At 43.7% G+C, this 26,867-nt stretch overlaps 5 protein-coding genes across 6 annotated transcripts; 2 read left to right on the forward strand and 3 right to left on the reverse strand.

Moving 5' to 3' along the window:
• Positions 1 to 493: 493 nt before the first annotated feature.
• Positions 494 to 9,220, reverse strand: LOC115687778 (protein arginine N-methyltransferase 7). Its single transcript, XM_056318595.1, has 14 exons — positions 8,688 to 9,220; positions 7,594 to 7,828; positions 7,129 to 7,254; positions 6,017 to 6,181; positions 5,811 to 5,929; positions 5,654 to 5,724; positions 5,197 to 5,468; positions 3,482 to 3,718; positions 3,082 to 3,155; positions 2,227 to 2,320; positions 1,993 to 2,136; positions 1,821 to 1,895; positions 1,083 to 1,179; positions 494 to 894 (listed from the first exon to the last, which is right to left on the reverse strand). Exons 1-14 carry the CDS (start codon positions 9,203 to 9,205, stop codon positions 734 to 736), a joined length of 2,388 nt encoding a protein of 795 aa, XP_056174570.1. The 5' UTR covers positions 9,206 to 9,220; the 3' UTR covers positions 494 to 733.
• A 5,310-nt stretch (positions 9,221 to 14,530) lies between these two features.
• LOC115687779 (probable aspartyl protease At4g16563) lies at positions 14,531 to 16,508 on the forward strand. The gene has a single exon (XM_030613437.2). The coding sequence runs from the start codon at positions 14,764 to 14,766 to the stop codon at positions 16,204 to 16,206; it is 1,443 nt and encodes a 480-aa protein (XP_030469297.1). The 5' UTR covers positions 14,531 to 14,763; the 3' UTR covers positions 16,207 to 16,508.
• A 3,865-nt stretch (positions 16,509 to 20,373) lies between these two features.
• LOC115687783 (small heat shock protein, chloroplastic-like) lies at positions 20,374 to 21,773 on the forward strand. Its single transcript, XM_030613446.2, has 2 exons — positions 20,374 to 20,668; positions 21,102 to 21,773. The coding sequence occupies exons 1-2, from the start codon at positions 20,419 to 20,421 to the stop codon at positions 21,521 to 21,523; spliced, it is 672 nt and encodes a 223-aa protein (XP_030469306.1). The 5' UTR covers positions 20,374 to 20,418; the 3' UTR covers positions 21,524 to 21,773.
• A 332-nt stretch (positions 21,774 to 22,105) lies between these two features.
• LOC115687784 (uncharacterized) lies at positions 22,106 to 23,976 on the reverse strand. Of its 2 annotated transcripts, none has more exons than XM_030613449.2 (3): positions 23,144 to 23,976; positions 22,776 to 22,857; positions 22,106 to 22,384 (listed from the first exon to the last, which is right to left on the reverse strand). In XM_030613449.2, exons 1-3 carry the CDS (start codon positions 23,393 to 23,395, stop codon positions 22,221 to 22,223), a joined length of 498 nt encoding a protein of 165 aa, XP_030469309.1. In that variant the 5' UTR covers positions 23,396 to 23,976; the 3' UTR covers positions 22,106 to 22,220. The 2 variants fall into 2 exon arrangements, with proteins under 2 accessions (XP_030469309.1, XP_056174337.1); XM_056318362.1 differs by having other exon boundaries at positions 22,776 to 22,847; positions 23,140 to 23,976.
• A 140-nt stretch (positions 23,977 to 24,116) lies between these two features.
• LOC115687782 (uncharacterized) lies at positions 24,117 to 26,465 on the reverse strand. Its single transcript, XM_056318361.1, has 2 exons — positions 26,213 to 26,465; positions 24,117 to 25,241 (listed from the first exon to the last, which is right to left on the reverse strand). The coding sequence occupies exon 2, from the start codon at positions 25,226 to 25,228 to the stop codon at positions 24,530 to 24,532; it is 699 nt and encodes a 232-aa protein (XP_056174336.1). The 5' UTR covers positions 25,229 to 25,241; positions 26,213 to 26,465; the 3' UTR covers positions 24,117 to 24,529.
• Positions 26,466 to 26,867: the final 402 nt, after the last annotated feature.

Raw genomic sequence — 26,867 nt, forward strand, 5'->3', positions numbered from 1 at the left:
CTAAAAAAAATAAAGAACAAATAAAAAAAGTTTGGAAATATTTAAACAATTCAAATAAAATAAAATATTATTAAAAATGTCAATGCCAACGCTGGTCGTGCCATATAAGATGACCGATGTCCGCGTTAAGGATTTCCGATCAAATTTCACTAAATTGATTCAATTGACAAAACGTAAAATGATTTAGACCTTAATTGACACGGTTAAAAGGTTTAAAACTGAATTGACACAAATGCAATAAATTTATGACTTTTTGCTAATTCAGCCGGATATCTCCCCGTGACACACCTTTGCCAGAGGAAAAATGCCGATTGCCCTTCATGGAAGACGCGGACCACAAAGCGGTGGAGGGTCTTCTGAAGTTCCGAGTTCATCGTGTGAAGTTATAGAACATGCGCTAATGGGATGCCACTAACCGATCGAGTGTTATCGTATCGCACATTGAATGACAACAGACCTTTAGTGTCCTGAAGGCTGAAACAAGAGCACCCGATTGGCTGGGGACCATATTAGTTGTCAGAATGGCTCGCTGTGGAAGCATTATATACACTCGAGCCACGGGATAAACAACCGAACAGAGCAAGGGCGCTCTGAAAAATCGCAGGACCAAAAGCCAAATCATTACCAGTTCGGCCGAAACGGGACCATAGATAGCGGAAAGACAAGAAAGTTCATCGTCGTCTGACGGTTGTCCATGTGCTGCTGAAAATTCTGGCGGCTAAAGATGAAGATGTTAGGAGGGAATATGATTGATTACAAGTTCGCCATTAGATGGGTTGAACGAGGTTCGGACAATCAAACAAGAAGTTTCGCCAGTATTGGTCGTCGCTCCATGGATCCCAGCTGCCACTGGCGTGGGAAGAAGCTTCACCCCTTGCTTCCAATATCTCTGGTCTGAAAATAGAAATGTTTACTTAGAAACCACTTCTAAACTTGTTTTTTTATACCATATTGGAGACCTTCGTCTCTACCTTAGTTTTAAAGCTTTGAGCCACCTAAGTTGTGGACGATAATATGTATGATGGGTAAATCATAAATGATACAGCTTCAAGCAAATTTACTGATATGTCAACAATCAATACCTGGGCCAGTGGAGACCACGATGGAGTTTTCAGCATCCATCACCCAGTCAATCCACAGCACCAATCCATGGCAAATTCCTCTCTCACTAAACTTGACCTGCAGGGAAAAAAATATCTCAGGTAATCAGATCCCTAGTACTGAAAATGAACTCATTTGCTAGGAGTGCGTGCAAACGTGTGGTCAGCATCTACAGCTAAGTCAACTGCTTTAATGGCTAAACAGCTTTCATGTATACAATGACTAGCTTCCAAGTACTACAATAGGCAGAGTCCACCCTTCAAAAGTTTGCATTCTCATTGTATTCGCACCAGTAGTCAAGCTTTATTCAAGTTCTACGTTTAAAGAGCCAGGCTCTTCCAAAAATCGGTTTGTGAGTTGAATTAACCGGTACATAAGACAATGCTTGTTGCCATTGCTATAAAGATGATAAAATATTATACTTGATGCATGAGTTCGGGAGATAGTTCATGGCCGCAGGGTTCATCTACATAGGTGGGCTTCTTGTCATGGAAAAAAGGCAATTTTTTTAATATGTAAAGCGGTTGTTGATACCTCAAGCAGACATGGGTGGTTGAGGAGCAAGTTGTTGACACCTAAATTTAGGTTTGGGGAGGTCGCGACACAAGTCATAAATGCAAATTCACAGGTAGAATGGAAGGAAGAAAAACTAGTTTATTACACAAGAAAACACCACCGAGTTCAGTTGGAGCAAAATAATTTCCCTATAGAACACAAACCTTGGCTTTTCCTTGACATGGACTTATAGGTCTTGAGAAATCAAATTCCATCACAGTAACTATCTGGCTGAGTTCCTGAATCAGAGTAGATGAATGATCAGCAATTAATAGACATTTGACTTTGAGCAAAGTATCCTTCTTCCCTAACCAAAAAACATCGACACTAGTTTACCTTAACCTCCCCACACTGCCAGACGAAAAAGGGAAGACAAGGACCTCCATCGACTGCATCACCACATGCTCCTAAAGTAGCATTTACCAGCGAATGATCAAAACCTTCGATCTTATCTAAAGAGCGACGGCTGTTCCATAAGTCCTACATAAAATGTCAAAAGGATCATCGCTATACAAGCCAATATAAAGACTCTAGCTATGTTTCGGAGATGTTCAAATATAAGCCACTTACCGGGAGAGACATAGCACAAACTTTCAACAGTCCTTTACAAGGCATTATAGAGGCGTCTTTGGAGAGTAGAGAGTCAAGTGCAGTCCGTTCATTCCTGAAAACCATTCAGAACTTAGAAACAAAGGCAAATTTGATATACACATACATTTTCTTCGTAACATAGGGCTTTATTGGAACATCGGACTAAGGATGACATTGCTTGTAGTTGGGGTTTCTAATGGTGGAAGAAAATGCTTTGCGCTTAAACAGTACAGAACAGATATTAAGACGACAGATAATACAAATGCTCACCAGAGGAATTCTTAGTATAGTGAACCTGAAGCAAATATTACAAATATGAGAGCTTCTCGCGAAAGGAAGAGCTGGGACAGATTGAAGGGCAAGGGAGAAAATGAAAAGGTTCATTGGTTGACCTGATTGACAAGAAAGCCGAATGCCAAAAGTTGCAAGTCTTGCTCGGGAAACATTCTTAAAAGTTTTTCACCATAAAAATCTCCAGAAAAGGGTGGTGAATCCTAATGAAAATTGTGCAACAATAAGGCAAATCCATGGTCATCTGATACTGCATTCAAATGGCTTGGGACATTACATGAGCAGTATAAAACAGTGTATCCCTGGTGACTGCAGGAACAGTCAAAAAATTGTTGTATACTGTTAATATAGAGAAAACAAATTCTGTGTAACTTCCATAATTTCTGGATTATCTACAGAGAGGAAGAAGCATGGCTCTTGACAATGTGATATCATGCCTTTGGAAGGTGAATGGGCTTAACATCTGAATTATTCAAGCAGGGGATAGTTCATGTTAATATAGAGAAGAAGATTCTACTTACGCAATGTGGTTTGAAAACTTACCAGAAGCGAAGGTTCTGCCAAGGAAGCATGCCATCACTTCCATAATAGAAAGGCTCTGCAATCAGCAGGTCCACCTGCAAACCATATAAGCCAAAAACACCAATTATTGTAGTTCAAGGCCAGCACCTAAAGGGAATTTGACCAAGTAAAACATAAATGAACGTAAAAGAAATGTCTCAATTGTCAGCCAAAGGACAAAGGAAACCATTGTTAAGCTTAGTGAGGCAACGCATTCATGCTCGAATAAAACATCACTACAAGTGTCTGGTTTCCCAGAAAAAGAACTAAAAGAAGAAAACACTACCTAAATGAGGTGCTATAGTGCACAGTCCATTCCATTATGGCAAAGCTTGAATTATCACGTTATAAAGTGGCATAAGATCTGAATAGAGGAAATTACCGCTTTCTTATGAGTATCATGCCCAGTCCAGTTTGCTGTTTTCTTTCTGACAAATTCTACATGATCCATTGAGAAACCATTAGCATCAGCAACAGCTTCTAAATAATGGATACCCTTATCTTGCAAGCCAGGAAACAAGGCCATTATGTGTGATGCTTTTGAAAGGCGAGCAACCAGAAGCGCTAGAAAGATGCTGTCATCAGCAATGACGCATAATGAGGGAGCTCTTCTCTGCAGCTGCAGGAAATCACGTACTTATAGTTATTACATGTACCAAGATTCTTGTTCATCATTAAAGCAATTACATATCTCAAGAATAAATCTAATTAAACAGCAAAGATATATTAGGTAATAGAGAGTGCTTGCGAACAGAATAGTCTACATATCATAAAGCAAAGTGGGAGTAAGTCAACTTATGAGAAAGAGGACTTCATAAGAGCGGTTGGGGAAAGGTTGGGCTTTTTCACCTCCAGCAACCAACTTCTGCCTCTAGCTTCGACCTTTTTATCCAACATACATGTCATAAGCGAGCAGCAGAAGCCAGAAGCAAGAGTTGCTCTCTCCCCACTCCCACTTCCTCTCCAAAGCTTAGGCTTGTACTTTTTTCCAGAGTGAAAATGAATGTACAGCGACTTTGACACTATAATTCCAAATATTACATGTATAAATTTCACAACTAGAGCTAAGAAACCCACAATAAAAAGTGTAAGTCACCCCAAACAAGGCTTAAAGAAAAAATAATGATTTCTCTAAGGCTGCGCATGGCAACCATTCTATGTCCGGGAACAGATTCTACTCAGAAATGATTCTTTTTTATTCTGTGCCTGGAAATAATTTCTAACCATTTGAAGGCGTTTGGTAACTGCCCAAAATTTTTATTCTTAGAATAGAAAAAGAACAGAAATGCGTTTGGTAACTACACAAAATTTCTTTTTATTAAATATATTTTGAATTTTTTAATATTTCTTTCTTTTTTTTTCTTTTTTTTTTCTTTCTTTCCCTTCTTTTCCTTGGCCTAGGCCGGTCGCCGGCGCCGGTGACCGGCTACAGGCTAGGGCTGGCAAGGGCGTCGCAGCCCTCGCCACCAGCCTCGCCGGTTGCGATGGCGAGGTCGGCCTCGCCTTGGCTAGGCGAGGTTCGACCTCGCCGTCGCCAACCCAGGTGACGATCTGAGCAAGGTCGAGCCTCGCCATCGCGGCCGCGAGCCGCCCTCGCCGGCCCTGGCCTGCGGCTGGTCGCTGGCGGCTTGTGGCCGGTCGCCGACGCCGTCGCCACCCAAGTCCGTCACCTGGGCGGCGATGGCAAGGTCAGCCTCGCCTTGGCTGGGCGAGGCCTCGCCGGCCTTGGCCTGCGGCCGGTCGCCGGCGGCTGGTGGCCAGCAGGTGGTGGGCGGTAGGCGGTAGGCCGAAGAACAACAACAAACCAAAAAAAAGAAGAAAATGAAGAAGAATCAAAAATGGAAAAATTGTTCCAGAATCAAGAAGCTTTTTTTTTTTGCTTCTTGACTCTGTTCCAAAATTGATTCTGGGAACAATTTTTTGCAAAATTGTGCCTGGGCACAAAAAATTTAACAAACGGATTTTTATTCCCAAGCGGATTCTGGAAACAAAAAAACAGAAATTTTTACTATTTGGTAAGTTGCCAAACAGGCCCTAAGCCCTGAAAGGAAGACCTGATCAAACAAAATACAAAAGAGCTCACAGCAGAAAACGTACAACAGTTTTAATGGCATTTAGCACAGAAAGTCGCCATTCAGCATCTCCATAAATTGCAATTCTTTCTGGGGATAGGGCGAGACAAAAATCTCCACCCTTAATGTTATGATCCCCTTCTGTGGATTTTGGCTGATGAGGTTCAAGTTGATAGGAAATGCTAGTTTCACCATGAGATGCACGTAAAGAAATCTCTTCATCTTTGGCTAATGGCACCCCCTTCCCTGGAATGAACCAAACACACTGTTTCCAATGGTCACACCAATTCCCAGCACCTAGCAAAGCATTGGGACCAGTTTTATTAGTTTAATGAGGACAAGGAAGAGAATTTAAATGAGAAGTCGGCCAATATTCTATGTCAACTTTTTTACAGGTAGCCCACATCACTCTCTTAGAGTAACATATTTTCTCGAAATCAACCTACCAGCAAGAGACCAAAATTCCGACCCACCCATATTACCTGACAAAGTAATCCATTTCGGAGCAGTGGAATAATGTATAGACCCTTTGTCATCTAGCTGAAGCATCCACCTTACATAAGCACCAAGAAATGTTACAGCAACGACCAGAGAAACATTATGAACCACAAGAAAAATTATCGTGATATTTGTAGTTACCAGGAAATCACAGCATTTACTTGACCACTACCGGTTGCTTTTACACGAACTGCAGTTTCACCATGACTCTCTGGCCGTTTCCCAAAGTTGAATTCAAAAATTCTGAAGGGTTCTGACAACTGGATGAATTTAGTGTTGAGTAGAAGTAAAATGACTCCATTTTCCAGAGGAAACGCAGGAAAGGACCAAGTTGCATGACCACTTACCAGTTTTATTTCTCGTTTTAGTGCATCACAGTGCATAGGATGTTGTTGAAGTTTAACACCTATTATCCTCTCCAACCCAGCAGGAACTAGATGAATGCCATCAGATATTTCTGCCTCTTTATTATACAGATCATGCAGCTTCCACAAATATGTACTTTCAACTAGCTGTTGATTGAAGACCCAAGAAGAAAATTATGATTACCAGTCTGACTTTTGCATTAACCATCAATCTTCTATAAATTTCTCAAAATCCAATTTTTGATAGCGTAACAACAGCAAAAAAGTGCAACATTGAAACACACAATATGCGACAGAAGACAGACAGCAAATTTAATTTGCATCATTAATCTCCAGGGACCATGTGTGGATTGTTCAGGGTGAATCTCCCCCGCTAATGCTCTTATTGTCACATGAATTAGTCGGAATACAAACAGTCTAGTTGTCTAGTTTAGTTTTCAATTCTGAGTCACCATTGCTGTAGCGACGTAATCACTCATCTGAAGATTTATTGAATAGGCACTGGTTGAACTAGCATATGTTCTATATCTTGAAAAGTAAGAATGGATAAGGAAATCCCTACAAAATGCTAAATATTCTATCAAATTATAGTCTTTAAAGTATAATGAAACATGATAAAAAGACAGACCAAGCACCTGGCCATACACGATTGTTCAGGATGAATCTTCCCACTAATGCTCTAACTGTCAAATGAATTAGCCGGAATACAAACAAACTTATTGTCTATTTTTTCTCTCTGTCCTACTCTAACTCTCCTCTCTCTCACACTGTTATTCTGCCTCTTTGCAGACCGTGGGAATCAAACCCCACACCTGAAATTAAACGTCCCCACCACCACCCAATTCCCTTACCACTGGGCCGCGTGCCCTATGGGTAACTAGTTGTCTAGTTTAGTTTTCAATTCTTAGTCACCACTGTTGTAGCGACATAATCACTCATCTGAAAATTAATTGAATAAGCACTGGTTGAACTGGCATATGTCCTATATCTTGAGGATTAAGAATGGGCAAGGAAATACCTACAAATGCTAAATATTCTATCAAATTATAGTCTATATAGTATAATGAAACATGATATAAAGACAGAGCAAGCACCTGGCCATACACGATTGCCTTGTATGGAACTGTTACTGGATTTTCCACTAAAAGCATGTCATGCGCATGCTGTAAGGTTGGTATTAACCCTTCACCCAGTAACTCTGAGTCAAGTATCTCACTAACCTGCATTTACAACATAATCATCCTTGATGAAAGGAAGAAACCACAACATAGGTGCATTTGGTTGCAATGACAAAGTCACAAGGAACTTGAAACTAATACTGCGCAAGATACACTAGTGTGACAGTCTTCATCTTTGTTGATGAGATGAGACCAAACTCGATTTTGAATGTGCTCCAGCATTTAGAATAGTGTATGTTTCTCCCATTCTTAATTACGTGCTCTGACGTCCATTTTTATATTCCCAACATGCAATATTTAACTTTGGCACAGGGTGAGGACGAACTTCATAAGTAAAATAGTTCACTGAAGCAAGCACAAGAGGGATGTTGTAAATCTCACCAGAACATCAGCACGTGATTCAATATCTACCCCAACTCTGATTTCATCAGAACGTTTGTAGAGGACAGTTATACCCCTTGCCATATCATTAGCATGCAAAACCTTCCGCATCAATTTCACCATGGGAAGGTAAGACTCACAAGCTGTTGCTAATCCATTATTACTATGGCATGTTGGTGAATCCCTCAAGCCCATAGCCCGAGCAGCCATCATTGATAACAAGCCAGTTCCTGCACTAGATACCGTGCCTCGCAAGTTTAGCAAACATTAAATACTGGCCTTATCCACCAAAAGAAAAGTGAAAAACTCACAACTCCCACAAGGTTCAATGCATCTTCATGAGAAAATTTGATATGTGCAGGAGGTGTAGGAAAGTTTAGTCCCATCTTTTGAGTTAGACTCACTTAAGTAAGAGAATGTAATTTTCACGGGCAAGCTATACCATCTCTCTCTCTCTCTCTCTCAACACCTAGGGAGATTCCCTATGTTTATGTTTAGCCCAAAAAAGAAAAGGGATTCTTCATTTTTCTTCTATGAGCCAGACACGAACTAATTCTTCTCTCTCTCTCTCTCTCTCTCTCTCTCTCTCTCTCATGCCTGGTTTTCACCACCTCCTTTTTGTCAACTCCATTACAAACCAAACTTCCTATCATTGATCTATCGTCCATCCCAATCCAATAGCTCTCACAAACACACCGCCGAAATGCCGTTGTCTCTAGAAAATGTTCCCTTGACCCGCAAATTAACAAGAAAGGGATTCCTTCTGTGCTATCTAGCTAATACGAGCATTGTAATTCTTCAGCCAAGTAGAGCCAATGGAGTAAACTCAAACTCCGTTATTTCATTTCTAAGATCAAAACGAGTCATTGAGCAATGAAATGATCCAAGCAACAATGCGTAGTCGACTAACAAAGCAACATTATTAAAAGAACACCACCACTCAACTCTAAAGACACAAATTACACATCTTCACATCGACCATTCAATCAACCGATAAAAAAACTCAGCTTGGACATTCCACTGACGGAAAGTTAACTGCTCTGACTAAACCAGACTCGACAGAGCAACAAAGCTCATCGTCACGCGAAAGTTACCCAATGTCGAGCACGCGGCAAGGCCCGGCGATGGCCTTGTCAATGGCTTCGCGGAAGGCCCTGTTCCGGCGAGAGTCGTTGAGCATGTCCAGGTACGACGTCCTGGCCAGGAGGCCCTCGTGGAGGCTCTCGGGAGCCGCCCCCCCCGCGTCCTCCTCGATGACGACCCACTCCGAGTCGCCGGTGAGCGGGTCGAGCCTCAGCTGGAAGACGCGCTGGGCCGAGCCGGAGCTCATGGCTCGAGCGAGCGCGAATCCTAAGCGAGGGAGGACCAAGCGAGCCGATGGGATCAGCCGGCGATCGGGGGTCGGGGACACCATTGCAGCGGGGACATCGTCGTCGGCGCTGCGAATTGTGCCGGCGGGCGATGGTTTTGCTGCTGCGAGGAAAATTCTCGGGAGACGAAAATGGCGGAAGGGTCTGAACGTCGGGCCGGGCTGCACCGGGCCCGTTGTCACCCGAGAAAGATGAGGGCCCGTCTCGTGGAAGTTCGCTTGCCAGGGCACTTGTACATACATAACCGGATTTCAGGATCGGCTCGGCTCGGTCCGGTTCGGTTCGGTTTCCGACGATATGATATCGGGCAAATCTAGCTACATAACGTCCCTAACTCAAACCGAACTGATATCTTTCTGGCCGCCCAACATTGGCACCACCATGCACGAGGCCACCGCAAGCATCTCTCTCTCTCCCTCCTTTGCGCTCCTCGTGACTGCTTGACGAGGAGCTTGCCCGACTTTCAGCTCTATTCATGGCCCAAAGCCGTGACTTTGTCAGTCGATCGGATGGAGCTCGCGCGATGTTGAGCTCTATCACAGGGAGCAGCTTGATGCCACTTCGAGATTCGCCGGTGATGGGGAGAGAGAGAGACGGTTGGAGATCGAAGGATAGGAGATGGGTCTTATTGTGTGGGTTAAAATCGTCTATGTGAGTCGAAGCGTGTGAATGACCTACCGTTTCACCGATATTGATAATGAAATGCCTTTTAGATTATGGATGGATAGATATAAAGGCTATGAGGAGTCATTTGTTCATTTTGGACATGGATGTAGACGGCAAGAAATTAAAGGTACAAACACTAGGAACAATTATTGCCACATGTAAATTGCAAAATAGAAAAAATTTGCATAAGAACGTTAAGTTCTGTTAATTGATTGGGGGCGCATACAAAGGGCAAATACTTCTGGCTATTTCGACGGTTACACAACTAGTTATTGAATTTAAATCCAAAAGTAGCTCCCTAATCCTATGTGTGGTTACGTAGATTTCAAACGACAGACACGATCTCCTATTGTTTAGTCATTTGGCATTTTTGTGCTCATGTCGATCCATTATTCTCGTCTTCAATCGATATGTTGGCAGTCGTTTGCTCATTAATTGCACTATCTCGACACTTTCAGACTCGGAACTGATGTGCACATTCAAATTCCAACCCGACCGGTAGCTTATCACCGCACAACTATGTTACCGGCGCTTATCAAAGCCCATTACAAGCCCGTCCGTATAGCCCATCGTCCCCATGAGGCCCAACCAGCTGGTGGACTCGGGTTGTTAAGGCCCATTGGAAGAAAGCCCATCGTTCAAATTGGCCTGTCTAAGCCCCCGCAAACCTTTGGAGATATCCTCTGTTCAAATGTGAAAACGCTTTGTTCCGATTGATGGTTGTGACTCGCTATTTTCGAACAAAACAAGACAAAAAACAACACTTAGCCAAAATCAGGGATGGTTCGTCGTCCATGGCTTTGTTGATAAACTTCTCTTAAGTCTTGATGAAGGCTCCCGTCGATAACTACTCATGGCGGGTGTTGTCGATGACTTCATTGGCAAGTTGTCGATTGCTAAGTTCGGCTTCGACCAAACTCTGCGGTCATTGACTCATTTCGCTAGGAGGTTATTTTTTTTTTTGGTGTTGACACCCACTAATTAAGAGTCGCGTAGCAACCAAATAAACTTGGATGTAAAAAATAATTTATTTATGACCGACAATTTCATTTTGAATAGAAAAAGAGCAGGGTAAACATGAGATGTGAGTGATCTCATCCCAATATTGGGCGTCGCCGAAATAATCTTTTCATCTTTTGAGAGCAAACAAAACGATTATTCCCCATTGATCTCTACCATGCTTTTGGATACAACAATTTTTTTATAAGAGGCACATCGGTTTGAGGTGTCACATTTTATGTACAAGAGTTTGGTGGTACCTATTTTCAATAATTGAATTGGGTGGCAAAATCATGAATGCTAATTGAAAGCATCCAAAGTCAAGTGGAACTACAACTTCAGACATGGTCCACATAAATCATCGACTCCCCTTGGACTCTTCTATTCTTGCCTTGATCTCCCCGAAATATGACTGATTTGTTCGAGCAAGGTTTTTCTCTCGGAAAACGAAATAGAGAGCGGAAAAAACAAACGTGAGAATGGAAAGCAATAGTGCTACCAAATCTATGTAATTTAATCAATTACGCAAAAAATAAGAAATACCGTAGTTAAAATAACGAAGAACGAAGATAAAAGCGGATACAAAACTCAGCACATCAAAAATAAAATTTTAGACGGGCTCTCAATAATGAGAACCGATCTTCTCCCGTGCATGCTCAATATGGGACATCAATTCGAACCCGTCTCCCAACTAATAAATTGCACACGTCAATTTATTCATGAAGTACCTTATTGTCACATCACCATAGACTCGATGTTGGACCAACCTTCCAACTAATAAGTCGCATAGGTTAAAATAATTCAGCTAAGCGTAGGTCACAACAATGCTGCTTAATTGGCTATATATATGTAGGTACTAGAGCTTAATTATATTATATCTTTCTTAGAAAGCAATAAGCAAGATCCTGGTCTAGAAAAAAAGGAAACAGACTGTACCCCACAGAATTAGGTAATATCACCTAAAAATAAAATGCAAACGAATTTGGTGGCAAAATTAATGACGTCCGAGCTAACATTAAAGTCCAGAAAGGGTTTGGTGTTCGGTTGACCAGAAAATAGTTCCTTGGACGAAAATGCAAAGACAAAATCCTCCTACTGGAAAAAGAGAAAATTATATGAATTATAATACTTAGCATTTGACATTTGGTGGAATTGGGTCGGTGGATATACCTTAAAAGAAAAATATATCTTATTGTAAAGTTGTTGATAAATATATATACACACACATTTATTTTTCTTGTTAATTATTGTCGTATCATTTCATTAAGCACGGGAGGGAGAGAGAGAGAGGGAGTCTCTTTCAACTTTCAAAGCATGCAATCATATGTGGTTGTAGGAAACGAATTTCGCAAACTTCTTTTAATTAATTAATCAAGTGAAGTAATCACGTATTTAAAGTAGAGGTTACGTATCTCGTCTCGTGATGCTTGAGTTGCTGTCGAGCTATTAAAATCAGCTTTTGACTTTTGATGTCTTGACAACTATCTCCAGAAGGAGAAGATAGTTTCCTCCGTAAGCTTTTTCTTTGAACTTTTATTTTGCCTTATGTTTGTATTCGCTTTTCTTGGTTTCTTAATCGCTGATAATGTCCATTAGGAAGGTCTTGTTTGTTTCACGAAAAATATGAGATTTCTGAAAAATATTTTTCGAGAAGTCATTTAATGGGAAAACGAACATATTATCCGGTGTTTGGGTAAAACCTGAAAAATATTTACCATTGTTTGATAAGGAAAATCTTCATTTTTCTATATAGACATACACTATTTGGTTGTTAATGGCTTGCATATGAGCAGCCAAAGAACCTAGCACTGGTACCAGGGTCTCAAATCATGATCCCCGACTCTCGGGCACGAGCATGGGCACTGATCTTAGATCCACCGAAATCGAGCCCTAGAACTCGGTGGCCATGCTCAATTCCTTGGCACCTCGGCCCCGGTCTATAGAGGCTGGGCCCAAGTCCCCAGCGCCCGTGCTTGGTCAATCGAGGTCGGACTCGGGACTCTGGGATCGATGCTCGCACCCTAGCCTATTGAGGTCGGACCTCAAACCTTGCGCTCAGACCCTGATCTCGATGGATCCGAGCTCAAAAGTCGAGGATCCGGGCATGGGTTTTGGGGTCTAGGGCCCAGCTTCGATGGACCTGAGCACGGGCATCGAGCACCCGGGCCTAACCTCAATGGGCCTAGGCATGGCGGCTAGGGTCTTGGGCGCAACCTAGATGGACTTAGGCCAAGGTGCCGGGATCTTGGGCCTAGGAGCCACGGTCCCGACTCTACTGCTATGGGCCTGGGAACTAGTATTAAGGTTTATGTGTCTAAGCGTCGATACCTAATTATATTTTGGAAAATGATTTCTGATTTTTTAAAGAGGAAATCATTTTCTTGAATTTAAGCTTTGATAGATAAATATTTTTCATTGACTAGGAAAACCTTTTTGGTTGACTCATTTTCCTAAGCGATGATCCAAACGCCAGGAAATGAGGAAAATATTTTCCGTGAAACAAACGGAGCTTTATCATGATTAATTGAGTTCATTTTTCCCCACTTGCCTCTTAATTTTACAGTGCAAAAGTGTTCCCCTTGGGCCATCATCTCGTGGTGATCATAATAGTCACGGTTGAAAGGGGAGGATATGCGATACAGGGTAAGGGTGAAAATCGAGTCACGCTACTGACGGGTAGCTCGGTTCCAGTTCGATGATCAATCGAAATCATCTCGTCTAATTTCGAGATCGAACTACTCGAGTATCTTTTTGAGTCAAGCTCGAACTTGCTAGTTCTCAGCTCAATAGGTTTGTGAGCTACGTGAGTCTGATATAGAATCTATTAGTATTTTGAAAATATCTAGTAGTTAAATTAGACATACTTGGGCTCCGATTGATCATTTCCTTTTAGAAACTGTAATTAGAAAACATTCTTTTAATTTTCGGTCTCTTCCCTTCCATTTAACATATTGCACGGCGATGGTCGATTGCTTCAACTTCTAAGGGCTCAATTTCCCAAAGTCATGTCTTGTTCAATGCACCCACATAATCAGATTACGTTCAAAGTCTCACTGGCTCTCCACAAAAAGATTATTATAAAAAAGCCGTTCATGTTCATGTTTATCTCGGAATGGATATGGATAAAAAGTGTTGTCGCTTTTGCTCGGTGTCTAAATCTTAAAAGATTAATAACAATAATAATAATAGTTTTAAAGTTTGCAGTTTCGCTCCCCCGAATGAAGCCTGAAATGAGAGGGTTCGAGTCGAACGGCTGTCCTGCCTCTGGGGGGAAAGTCAACGGTCCAGCTGTTGACCCCTGGAGGTTGCCGGGTCACACTTGGCGGTCTTCCCCTGTTTGACTTGGGGTGCCAGCTCAGTGCCAGTGGACCCCCCTATCCTATTCTATACAGAAAGCAACCCAAAAAACAAAACAAAAAAAACAAGAAAAACGAAAGTATCGAAAACATATCTCAATTCGCTCCGATAACAACTTGCGTCTCTTTTTCTGCGCATACCGTCCGCGCACATCTAAACAGAAACCCGGTTTGACAAGATCAAATTGTTTATCCCCCGAGTTCTTGGATAATTTTAGTTTTTAGTTGATTTTAAGTGTTTTCGGTGAGTTTGAGGATTTGATACGTGAATTGAGTAAAAAAGGGTAATTGATCCGAAAGTGCCGGTAAACTCGACTGATAACTTGGAATATGGGAGAACCGGGCCTCAAGCAATTAATCAGCTCCGTTTGATTTTAGCTCCTTACCTAAAGAGGGCCCCCCCCGGAGTTTATACCTAGAGACCTGTCTCGTCCTTGCCCATTAATCGTATATACCAAAACCATGCAAATATCAAAAGAATTTCTTGGCTCCTAAGCATCAGCATGCAACTTTTCTTCAATTCGTAAATTTGCGCTTTTCAATTTTGCAAACTTCCCTTCCTCAAATAAACCTTCTCCTTTTCCAAATACACCCGTCAATATCAAATCCGCCATAACCAGAAGCTTCCTCTCCTCCTCCCTTCCACTCCTTTTTCCCTTTCTTCCACTCCACTCTGTCTCTCCCACCATCTGCAACTATATATTCATCTGTCTTCCTCTCTCTCTCTCTACAATTCAATTCAAACCGGAGCGCTTGTCATTCAATTCCAAAGCTCATTCATGGCTTCGTCCCTGCTGGTTAGCGTAATCGCCTTCCTCTGCTTCGTCTCTGTTTCTCTGTCAGAGACCCTTTTACTGCCCTTAACCCACTCTCTCTCCCACGCCGGCTCTCAGTTCAACTCCACCCACCACCTCCTCCGCGCCACCTCCGCCCGCTCCGCCGCGCGCTTCCGCCGCCACCGCCGCCTCCCCCAGCAAGCCTCCCTCCCGCTCTCTCCGGGCAGCGACTACACCCTCTCCCTCACCGTCCATTCGCAGCCCGTCTCTCTCTACATGGACACCGGCAGCGACCTCGTCTGGGTCCCCTGCTCGCCCTTCACCTGCATCCTCTGCGACGGCAAGCCCAAGCCCACCCCCGTCGCCGTCAACTCCTCCTCCACCTCCGACGTCCCCTGCAAAGCCTCCGCATGCAGGGCCGTCCACTCTCCTCTCTCCTCCTCCTCCGACCTCTGCGCGATGGCTCGTTGTCCCCTCGAAGACATCGAAATCTCCGACTGCGCCGCCTTCTCCTGCCCACAGTTCTACTACGCCTACGGCGACGGCAGCCTCGTTGGCCGCCTAAAGAAAGGCGTCGTCACCATACCCACCTCGTCGCCGCCTCTCGTCCTCCAGAACTTCACCTTCGGCTGTGCCCACACCGCCCTTGCCGAGCCCGTCGGCGTCGCCGGCTTCGGCCGCGGCCCACTCTCGCTTCCGGCCCAGCTCGCCGCGTCGTCACCCCAGCTCGGCGCTCAGTTCTCGTATTGCCTCGTCTCGCACTCCTTCGACGCCGACCGAGTCCGCCGCCCGAGCCCGCTCATCCTCGGTCGCTACGATGTGAAGGAGAAGAGCTCGGAGGGAAAAGGCGGGAGCGACTTCGCGTACACGCCGATGCTGGACAGCCCGAACAGCCCGTACTTCTACTCCGTCGGGCTGGAGGGAATCTCCGTCGGGAAGAGGTTCATCCCGGCGCCGGAAAATCTGAGGAGGATCGACGGGAAGGGCGACGGAGGGGTGGTGGTGGACTCGGGGACGACGTTCACGATACTGCCGTCGGGGCTGTTCAGCTCGGTGGCGGCCGAATTCGACCGCCAGCTCGGGCGAGTCAACTCGCGGCGAGCGAGGGAGGTCGAGGACAGGACCGGGCTGAGCCTGTGTTACTACGTGGACGCCGGGGTCAGGGTGGCCGACGTGGCGTTCCGCTTCGGGGGCGGATCCGGTGTGGCGATGCCCAGGGGGAACTACTTCTACGAGTTCGTGGACGGCGGGGATAAGGGGAGGCGGGTGGGGTGCCTGATGATGATGGACGGCGGGGACGCGACGGAGATGGGGGGCGGGCCCGGGGCGACGCTGGGGAACTACCAGCAGCAGGGGTTTGAGGTGGTTTATGACCTGGAGGGGAGGCGCGTGGGGTTCGCCCGGAGACAGTGCGCGTCGATGTGGGACAGCCTCCGGCAGGGCTGACGTGCGCTTGGGGTTGAGTTGACTTCGTCCGTCTCGGCTCGAAGATCTTGGATCTTTTCTTCTTTCGAGCGTGAAGTGGACCCACGTGTGGTCCACGGTGGCAAATGGGTCAGAGAAGCGTGGTGGATGGTCAAACGTTTGAAAATGAGAGATGGGCTATTTTCTAAGCTCTTTCTATGTAAGTAAGTGTTGAAGCTGTGGTGGAGGAAATTTGTAAATTTTTGCAGATACAGTCAGAACGGGGATGACATTCTTTTCTGTAAGATATGCTAAAAATTCTATTCAAATCTCATTTCTTCGGACGAAATTCCTTAACTTTCACGAGGTAAAAAGAATCCAAGACAATGTTTGAGAAACCCAGAGAAGAGAGGTTCCCGCAGCATGGAAGGAAAGAATCATGGTAGAGTCATTTATACATTAGCATGCATGCATGGATTCACAAACACAAACATCAGGGGGTACATTTTCCTCCTCTCACTCTTCTCCGAAAGTCTCTGCCGAAGGAATTCAATTCAGTTACAGACCCCAAATCAGCATTGAATAATTAGGTCTCAGATTGGTGTCTGTAACAGCTAAATCTTTTCCTGGACCTCTTAAGGTTTTTGGTCTCTGATGACTTGCTCTGCTTTGATGACTGAAACTTGCCATTAAAGTGTATTCCCGGTGCATTTTAAGTACTGGGAGTGGATGAATGAAACTGAAATGGAAACTGAAAGCTAAAACAAGCCAGAGACAAAATGTTGGAGAAACCCAGAGAAGAGAAGAGAAGCGGGGAGGAGAGAAGAGGAGAGAGAGACGTTCCCTCAGCATTCAACAAAAGAATCATGGCACTGTCTTACCATGCATGATTCACACACTAAAAACATCACGGGGATCATTTTCCTCCTCTCTTTCTTCAGGGGGAAGGTTGGAGAACATAAAGTGCTAAACTGCTCTTGAACTTGTTACCTACCCAAAGGAATTCAATTCAGTTTCAGACCCCAAATCAGCAATGATTAGGTCTCAGATGGGTAGTCCTGGACTTCTAAGGTTTAGGTCTGATGAGCTGGGGGTATTGACAACAATCATCATAGAAAAACCACATAGCAATTACCAGATGGCGACAGACAAAAATACCCAGAAATCAACCCACCTCAATAAGGTACAAGGAGGAACTTAAGAGGAAACACGCAGAAGAAACACAGAGTTGACACGGAAGGAGGCAGAGTACGTGGAAGGAGGGGAATAAAATAGGGAACACTCGGGGTGGTGACTAGGACTTTCGGTCTTTGTCCAAAGTCTCTACGACCTTCTCAGTTTCTCCGGGGATGGACTTTTGAAGGATTACCAGCCATTCCACACGTTGGTGTAACCTCCACCAGGTACTGACAGATGGTCTTCTTCCCACGTTAAGAGAACGCTAGGCAGCGAATGATAATCATTATATTTTTATTTAGAATTAATTTTCTATTTTCGAAAATAGATTTAAAATAGAAATCTGTTTGGTAACGCAATTTCATTTTTCCACTTCTAGACCAAAAATCAGAAAAAAAAGAGAGTAAGTTTCTATTTCTAGACGAAAAATGAAAATCATTTCTAAAAGAACCTGTCTTCTCTCTTCAAAATACATCTCTTCCTAAATTTGGCTCCGGTTTGACCTGGTCTGACCGATCCGAACCAATTCGGTCCAGCTCATTCCCGGCGAGAAAATCAAAAAAATTATAAAAAAAATTAGAAAAAATAAAAAAATTCATAAAAAAATTAGAAAATCCGGAAAATTCCTAAAAATCTCAAATTTTTTTTTCTTCAGAAAATCCATAAAAATTGAAAAATTCCAGAAAGATTCATAAAAATTTTCAGAAAATCGAGCGGCATGAAACCGACGAGGACATTTCGGGTCGGGTATCAGGAAAGCCCGACCCGACCCGACCCGACCCATTGACACCCCTACCACCAGGTACTGACAGATGGTCTTCTTCCCACGCTAAGAGAACGCTAAAGGCGTGAATAATAACCATTATATTTTTGTCCAGAACTAATTTTCTGTTCCCGAAAATAGGTTTGGAACAGAAACCCGTTTGATAACGCAATTCCATTTTTCTATTTCTGGACCAAAAATCAGAAAAAAAGAGAGTAGGTTTTCTGTTTCTAGACGAGAAATGAAAATCATTTTTAAAAGAACCTGTCTTCTCTCTTCAAAACACATCTCTTCCTAAATTTGGGATCGGTCTGACCTGGTCAGACCGATCCGAACCGATTCGTTCCGGTTCATTCCCGGAGAGAAAATAAAAAAAATCTAAAAAAAATTAGAAAAAATCAAAAAATTCATAAAAAATTTAGAAAATCCGGAAAATTCCTAAAAATCTCAATTTTTTTTTTCAGAAAATCCATAAAAATTGAAAAATTCCAAAAAGATTCATAAAAAATTCCAAAAAATAAAAAAAAGTTAGATTTTGAAAATAGGAAATTTGGTGAATTTTTTCAAAAAAAATCAAAAAATCAAAAATTTCAAAACTTCACAGAATAGCTTAGAATACCTATGACCACCCACTTTGAATGAAATTTAAATTTTTTGAGGTGCCCAAATGATATTTTTGAAGACTCCTTAATTTAGGGATTTAAAAGGGTTTTAACCCCTAAAAAACCCCAAAAGGAGTCTTTACCCCTAAAAAACCCTAAAAAACAGCACAATCGTTTGAATAAATAAGCCTTTAAGGTTTTACTAGGATTTGGGTGTTTTGATTGATTTTTATTTTAGAGACCATTTCTAAAAAAATGGATTTCTGTTCTGGGAAATAGAAATTTGTATTGTTATTAAATGGGTTTCTGTTCCAAAAAATAGAAATTTTACACTATTATCAAACGGGTTTCTATTCCAGAAATAGAAATTTTTGGTTGTTATCAAATGGGTTTCTTTCCTCAGAAACTCATCCTGGGAACAGAAATAGAAAAACTTATTTATGTTCCAGGAATTGTTTCTGAAACAGAATGGTTATCATTCGCATCCTAAGAAGTGCCTTCGGCCTCCAAAGCCTGTGAGAAAAATTCTAGGCGTTTGACAAACACTTATGGGATCTCTTTGACCAAATACTAGCATTGGCATGGCTAAAAACTTCTAGCACGTCTAAAAGTAGAGAGAGAGAAAGCTACAAAGCTGTTAGGGGTATGCAAAAGAATCGAAAATCGCCTGGAACTAACTAGATCCGATTCCAATTTTTGGGAACCGGTGGGTACCAGTCCAGTTTCTGGTTCTAGGTATGGAATCGCCCGCCCACCCACTCGGACCGGATCGATAATATAATAATAAATATAATATAATATAATATATTTATTTAATTTTTAATTTTTTTTAAAAAATAAAAAAATCCCTAAATTAAACCAAAATCACTTGACGTTCACAGTCTCACGTTGAGCCGAGAAACACTTCTTTCGCTTTTGCTTCGCGCTCACTCTCACTCTCTTACTCTTTTCGATCGATGTTTACCTTATTGTCTCTGACTCTCCGTCTCCGTCTTCGGCGGTCCAGTTCCGGGGTGGATTCATGAAATCAACATGCGGTTCTCGGTTCTAATTTTTTGGAACCGGTCCTTAGTGGACGGTTTCCGGTTCTAGGGTCGGAACCGCTCGCCCGGATCATGCTCACCCCTAATAGCTAGCTGTGGCCTCGTGTGCGTATCGGGCCAATGAGTGGGCTGGTTTGGTTGTGTCATGTGTCCTATATCGCGCACCCTATAATGTTTAATAAATCGATGTGCACATTCGAGTAACTTTCACATGTTACTGTTTTAACGACTTTTACATAGAGCAGCAAATTCTTTAACGATACAGGTAAAATTCCAACTTTGGCTGACAGAAATCGAGTTACATTTTCATCTTTTGTCGCTCACTCGATATTGTTCAAATTGCCCCCCGATTTTTAATAGAATCGTTCGAATCTCCAAAAGAACTCGAACCCTGAAGAAGTTGCTAAAAAGCATATATTACCGCCAACGATATTCTCTATCTCCAGAAGCTTCTCTCACTTCGACTCCCTTCCCGAACCTTCTCCACTTTTCTTCTTCTTCTTCTCTCTATCTGTCTTTCCCCCTTCCCCAAGCATCGCCATCCCCTCTGCTATTTAAACCCCCCTCACCAACGCCTTCTGACGGAATCACGGCTGAAACCGTCGCGAATTCTCTCCGTCCCTGCGCCTCGGCCGACGTGCGAAAGAGCTCCCCGAGCTATCGTCGGAAAATGGCGTCCTCGCTCGCTCTCCGGAGGGCCGCCGCCGCCGCCGCCGCCGCCTCGAGCGTCTTCCCCAGGCTGGCCTACCCGCTCCGCGCGGCCTCCGTCGCCCCTGGCGTGGCTCGGTCCTTCAACACCAGCTCTCAGATGAGGCGCTACGACGACGACAACGACGTCGACGCGAGCGATAGCGGCGACGACCTCTCCCGCCGCTCCGATCGTTCCGTCTTCTGCCGCCACCAGCCTGGTCTGTTTTCAGGTAGTGTGTCGTCTCTTTCGTTTCGCTGATGTTTGCGATAGCTGCGTGTCGCGATGATGATGAGGTCGTCAGCTGGTTGATTGTGACTCTGTTTCCTTTGTTATGGTCCTATGGATGAGTGGACGTCGGTTCTGAACCTGAATATGACGGTTCCATTTCGGTTGATTAGGGGTTTTGGCTATGATATAGGTCCATCTCACTGCAAATGACGTTTCTGCGCTATCCTAGTAGCGTTTACGTACGCAATGATCAACATTTCAGGACAGCTTGTTTACAATCGATCCTCGCTGCTTCTCTTAGATATATAATCCTGGTTAATTAGTGCGTCGGACCTGATCGAGCATGGATAATTTTATGAGGTAGCTTTCTGTTCGATGTACTTCTGCCTAGTGAAGCGTCCTCATGTCTATGGTATTGCCGAGTTGTTCAACAGATGTATTCGATCCGTTCTCGACGACTCGGAGCCTGAGCCAGGTGCTGAACCTGATGGACCAGTTCGTGGAGAACCCGTTCCTCGCCGCATCGCGTGGCGTGGGAGCGGCCGGATCGAGGAGGGGCTGGGACGTGAAGGAGGATGAGGACGCCCTCTACCTCCGGATGGACATGCCCGGCCTCAGCAGGGAGGATGTGAAGGTCTCCGTGGAGCAGAACACCCTGACAATCAAGGGCGAGGGCGAGAAGGAGTCCGTGGAGGAGGAGAGCGGGAGGCGGTACTCGAGCAGGCTGGATCTGCCGCCGAACCTGTACAAGCTCGGGGAGATCAAGGCGGAGATGAAGAACGGTGTGTTGAAGGTGGCAGTCCCCAAGGTGAAGGAAGAAGAGAGGAAGGATGTTTTCCAGGTCAAGATTGAGTGAAATGCTGAGAAATTCAAACACAGGGGATTCCTCTTGGGGGTGAAGGTGCCATTTTTCCTTTTTTTCTCTAGCAGTGAAGTTGTGTCTGGTGTTTCGAGTGAAGACTCTTTAGAAAATAATAGATAAGAGAAGCAAGATGATGCGTGTTCTTCCGCTTGCTTGGGTTCTTGATGAGTTTGGAGTCCTGTCTTTTTGTAAAGCCTTGACAGATGATATGTTTCTTCAATGAAAATCGGAGGAATTTGACTAACCGAGTAAGTCGCCGTTTACGTGTTTTCCATGCCGAGTTGGTCCTATATAACTGATGGTCGTTTGCAATGGATCTTGGAATTTTGCTCTGGAAAGAGCAAAGATGGTACTTCCAGTCAAGCAGGGAGATTTAGAGCGGATCAACTGTGGCATTTTATCTGCTTTTCTCTTTGCGGAGTCGTAATTTTGAGCGAATTGTAGGCGGGTCCTGGTTCGAGCTGGAAATGCTTTGCATTGCGAATTAGAAAGGACTGATCTTGAATTGGAAATTTCCACGCAGAAATTGCGGTGATCTTTGTCATTTGCAACCTAGAATGTGCATGTGCATGTGCATGTGCAATTGCTCTGTTTTGAGGGAAGCGTCAATTTATACTGTGTTTCACTGGATATACAAACTGTGACGGCGAGTAAATTCGATTTGCTACCACACAATGTGCACGAATGAAAATTACGTTCGATGGCCAAGGTGCTTGCTTAAGCAACTGATTCTGAAGTATCTTAAGAGACGGAGTTGATGACCATCTTTCTCGATTTGCGCCGTCCTTTCGACCTTGAAATCCCCCTTTACAGTCACTTGTTCATTTCGAATGTCTACTGTATAATCATGCACTCCTGCAAATCACAACGCGAGCTCCTTAAAAAACTTCCACTCTCAACATCTGACGCAGCTATATACTATGACTACTCAATGGGCGTGGGCATCGCTCATTCATCTCGACGGAATTGTAAAATGCAAATCTGTTGAGCTCAATCTTTTCTGTACTTTTCCTCATCAGAGGCACCTATCCGCGAGCATTCATGCGATGAGTCGATGCAAATCTGTTGAGCTCAATCTTTTCTATACTTTTCCTCACCAGAGGCACCTATTCGCGAGCATTCATGCGATGAGTCCATTCGTACGAACGCCTGTGTTAAGAGGAGTTTTCTCATTCATGATTATCTTTCAATGATTGTTCGCTTCTACGGTAAAATGAAGCGATGAAACTGAGTACAGCCATCTCACCGTCCATCTTTGAAATGACTTGCGAGACTCTGTCCTGACAACGAGCGCATCCGATGTTGGCTGTCATCACTACTACCTGAAACTAAGCAAAGGAACTAGCTGAAATCAATCCTTCAATCTGATTATAAAAGTTTACTTCATGCAATGCTATTGCGGGCACAGAGAAATCAGATTATCAAGCCAAGATGAATTAATGGGTACTAGGAAATCCCATGGATTCCATAGTACTTAACAAACCTGAAAAGTAAAAACAAGAAAATTGAAAAAGGGATCGTCAATGACGAACAAAATCAAAACCGCAAAGAACAAAAGGTAAAAGAACATGTTAACAACCAAATAAACGGCCTGATCTTCCGACGGTCACCTACCGGAGGAAGCGTCAAGTTCTCGTAATTCAGTAGACATTGCCGCGGGAGTTTCTTCATTCGACTCTTAAACGGCAATCCCATGCTCTGCTTCACCCGTTCCCTGCCCTGTTTCTTCAACTCTTCATCCCTTCTATGGAAGAAACAACTCTTTTTCTCGGTCGCATACCATTTGTACTCAGCAATGTTGTCGTTCCAGCCTAGAACACGCAAATGACCCATTTCATTTCTGCCCACTATTATCCTCGACTCCATTTAAACAATAAGAAACCCATGTCTGACTCGAAGAGAAGGGATTAATTTATTCAGATTAGGCCTAGTCAGCTATCAAGAGATCGTCATGGCATGGTTCATCTCTTGTTAAATATTCGTTAAACAGTGAGTTGTTGCAGACTCGGTCTTCTTCACTTTAACAACCTCTTGCGTGAGCTAAGCCTGCCATAGAAAAGAGAGCGATGGCTCCTTTTGCGCCAATTGGGGATCGCCGCAGCCACCAAGAACGACGCCCACGTCCCTCGCATGCTGTTTACGACTCTAGAGATTCATGTTTTCTTCGGATCTTATCTGAAACAGCTTCCTTCGTCCCTTTCTTATTAAGACATAACTACAAGAATTATTATATTAGCTTTTGCATCATAAAAGTGCAAACCAAAACTTATAGTTTCCAAGGAGTTTCAGAAGCTGTTGGGACCATTAACCAAGCAAATCTCAGCCAAGACTTGTCAAGACCAGTGGATCAGTTTCTTAAGACCCAATTCAGTCGAGAATTCTGGGATTTACATGATGAAATAGACTGAATCGGATCTCTGCAACGTTATTGACAAATCTATTTGTGAAATGTGTTTAGTAAGATGATGATGAAGTTGAGAATTAGCATTAAACCAGCAAAAAAGTATTCAAGGGCCGGTGACAGCTCAACAACCCTTTTCCCCACTTGCACCCAGGAATTCACAAGTCGATATGAAGTCATAGACAGTGACAAAAACCGAATAACTTGCATAAGGATCAAAGTGATATCATTCCAACATAATGCCATAATGAACAAGAAAGCCAAACTGAAAGGAATAGACATTCACAAGCTTTGATGCTGACAGTGACAGCAGATTATCCAATGATCATCTCCAGGATTGAAAAGCAAAGGCGAACCACAGCCCATTCTTTCTTGAAGAGGATTCGAAGTGAAGCATTCACGTGTCTACAGGAGCTATGTCGCAAGGCATATGTAGATTGGCGAACTGCACAAGGGGAGCGGGAACCTCTCAAAACAGGACTTGGAATCCAAATCTTGCCAAACCAATAGCAGTCCAGGCTCTCCCAATCAGCCATAAAGCAAGGTCTCCACAACATATAAGTACGAACAAAAGTCTGAACTGACCAAAATTTGCAGCGTCACCTCCTCCGAAAACCCTTGGCTTTCGACAGAGCTCCATCCTTTCGGTTCTTCTCTAGTATCAATTTCCTTACCCTTTCTTTCTCCTGCTTCTCTCTCTTTAACCGTTCCTCCCTCAACTCCTCCAACGTCTTCTTCCCACTTTTCTTTCTCTGCTCCTTTGCATCCCTTGGCGACTCTTCATCCCCAAATTTCTCTCCGTCATCTTGATCACCCCGCTTCTCAAGATACCATGGCAATTTAACTCCTTTTCCAGCAAGCCCATATCCCAACCTATATTTCTCATCCTCTGCGGTTACCACCTTCGGCGCCTCCTCTTTCTTCATCTTCTTCCTCTTGAATCCATCCCTTTCATCTCCTGCCCCAGTTTTTGGTGCATCTACCGGGTCGAAAATCTTAATTCCCTCAAAGAGATTGATATGGCCAGACTTCTTCTCAGTCTCAGCTGCCTCCACAGGCTGAATAGCAGGAGCCTCCGCAGGCTGACTAGCAGGAGGTTGACTGGCAGAAGCCAAGCCACGGGCAGCACGAAGCCGCTCGAGACGAAACTCAGCATCACGCTTCCTCACTTGCTCTTGCTTAAGCTGCTCCTCTTTCGCAGCAGCCTCTTCATCTTGCCGGACCTTCTCTCTGTTTTCATAATTGTACACATTCCAACGTTTCTGGGGAAGGATGTTCAAACCACCATGACCGCCCATGTTGCCGTGCTACCTTGAGATTATCATGCACGATAGAATTTAGTGCATTTCAAAGACCACATCCAAAAAACCATCTTACGGTTAGGCAAAATTTACGAAGCATCACACAAGCAGCCCCATAACAAGTTAACTTCCATTGGAGCCACGGCCATCAATGAACGAGAATGTACTTAAATCTCGCTAATAAATGCACAAGCATAATTCAAAAACCTAAAAACGTCACAAACCCGGGCTTTTTCAACAGGAAGGAATGGAATGCACGAGCAGAAGACAATCCTAAATATGAAGAAAAGCAGGCAAATATTCTTGCTGTCGGGCAAATCCACAAACAGCTAAGCGCGGGGAAAATAAAAAGCATCTCCTGGTGAGGACGCGCAAATAACAAAACCGAGTGGCGTGAGGAATCAGTACATTCCAATAGCGAACTCCTGGCAACTTCGCGGGCAATAGAATCTAGCACCAATTGCATGCCAACGCATGCTAGTTTAACCAAGGATCAAGCAATCAGACGGAGAGGCCATAGGATTAGGCACATCTAAAGTCGGAAGCAATAGGCTTTCCTTTCTGATGAAATCCAATTCTGGGCTGGCGAAGCACCACGTTAACAGGTAACAACAATTCGAAAGACAGAAAGAAAAACCCTCCTCAGCTATTCATCAGCCCCACCCACATCCCCATTAGACAAGAAGAGCCCGAAACACACACTAAATCAGCCGATTATTCCGACGAAAAAGCAGAGAATCAACAGAAACGACGCGCTACCGAGAGGTGGAAAGAGCCACGTTAACAGGTAAACAAACGATTCGAAAGATAAGGAAACAAAAGAAAACCCAACCCTCCTCAGCTATTCATCAGCCATACCCACATCCCCAATGGACAAGAAGAGCCCAAAACACACACTAATTCAGCCGATTACTCCGACGACAAAGCAGAGAACCAACTGAAACGACCGCGCTGCCGAGAGAGGTGGGAAAGCGCGATTACCTCGTCGCTCCGCGAGCCGAGAGATGCGGAAGAGAGGCGCGAGATCGGAGAGAGAAGAGAGGCGGGAGAAGACTTCTTCGTTTCAGGGCTTCTTCCACCGAGGATGGAGGTCGATGGGATCGAGCCTTCCTCGACCAAGGCGGAGTCTTTTTGATCTCTCTCTTTGCGCTGCACAGAAAGGAAAGGAAAGGAAAGGAAAGGAAGCGATTTCGGTTGTATTCAGACGCCGACGTAGCGATCCGAAAGAACAAACCGATCCCAAGGCCGACTTTTTATTTATGGGAAAATGATGCAAAGAGTCCTTGAACTTTAACTCAATATTCAATTTGATCCACGAACTTTTAATTTATTCAATATAATCCCTAAACTTATTTCAAATATTCAATGTGGTCCCTGAATTTTTAATTTGTTCAATATGATCTTTGGACTTTTGGTACATGTTCAATTTAGTCCATGAACTAGATGAAAATGTTCAATGTGATCCATCAACTTGAATTAATGAAAAGATTTCATTGAATATTTTTATATAGTTCAGGAATTAAATGGAACATGTATCAAAAGTTCTGGGATCACATTGAACAAATTCAAAATTCAGGGACCAAATTGAATATTAGACTAAAGTTTAGGGACTAAATTGAACAAATTAAAAGTTTAG

This window comes from Syzygium oleosum, unplaced genomic scaffold, assembly GCF_021117445.2.
Source record: "Syzygium oleosum isolate NSW1041296 unplaced genomic scaffold, Sole_v2.1 Sole_v2.15, whole genome shotgun sequence".
NCBI lineage: Eukaryota > Viridiplantae > Streptophyta > Magnoliopsida > Myrtales > Myrtaceae > Syzygium > Syzygium oleosum.

What these genes read in the sequence shown, in the direction of transcription:
- LOC115687782 (XM_056318361.1), bottom strand. Translation starts at nt 25,228, where the DNA reads ATGGGCGGTCATGGTGGTTTGAACATCCTTCCCCAGAAACGTTGGAAT.
- LOC115687783 (XM_030613446.2), top strand. Translation starts at nt 20,419, where the DNA reads ATGGCGTCCTCGCTCGCTCTCCGGAGGGCCGCCGCCGCCGCCGCCGCC. An exon ending in CCAGCCTGGTCTGTTTTCAG is followed by an intron (nt 20,669 to 21,101) that starts GTAGTGTGTCGT and finishes GTTGTTCAACAG; the next exon opens with ATGTATTCGATCCGTTCTCG.
- LOC115687778 (XM_056318595.1), bottom strand. Translation starts at nt 9,205, where the DNA reads ATGTATGTACAAGTGCCCTGGCAAGCGAACTTCCACGAGACGGGCCCT. An exon ending in AGGCAATCGTGTATGGCCAG is followed by an intron (nt 6,182 to 7,128) that starts GTGCTTGCTCTG and finishes TTCAATCAACAG; the next exon opens with CTAGTTGAAAGTACATATTT. An exon ending in CGTGGTCTCCACTGGCCCAG is followed by an intron (nt 895 to 1,082) that starts GTATTGATTGTT and finishes TTCTATTTTCAG; the next exon opens with ACCAGAGATATTGGAAGCAA.
- LOC115687779 (XM_030613437.2), top strand. Translation starts at nt 14,764, where the DNA reads ATGGCTTCGTCCCTGCTGGTTAGCGTAATCGCCTTCCTCTGCTTCGTC.
- LOC115687784 (XM_030613449.2), bottom strand. Translation starts at nt 23,395, where the DNA reads ATGGAGTCGAGGATAATAGTGGGCAGAAATGAAATGGGTCATTTGCGT. An exon ending in AGAACTTGACGCTTCCTCCG is followed by an intron (nt 22,858 to 23,143) that starts GTAGGTGACCGT and finishes TCCTTTGCTTAG; the next exon opens with TTTCAGGTAGTAGTGATGAC. An exon ending in AGTCATTTCAAAGATGGACG is followed by an intron (nt 22,385 to 22,775) that starts GTGAGATGGCTG and finishes TGTGATTTGCAG; the next exon opens with GAGTGCATGATTATACAGTA.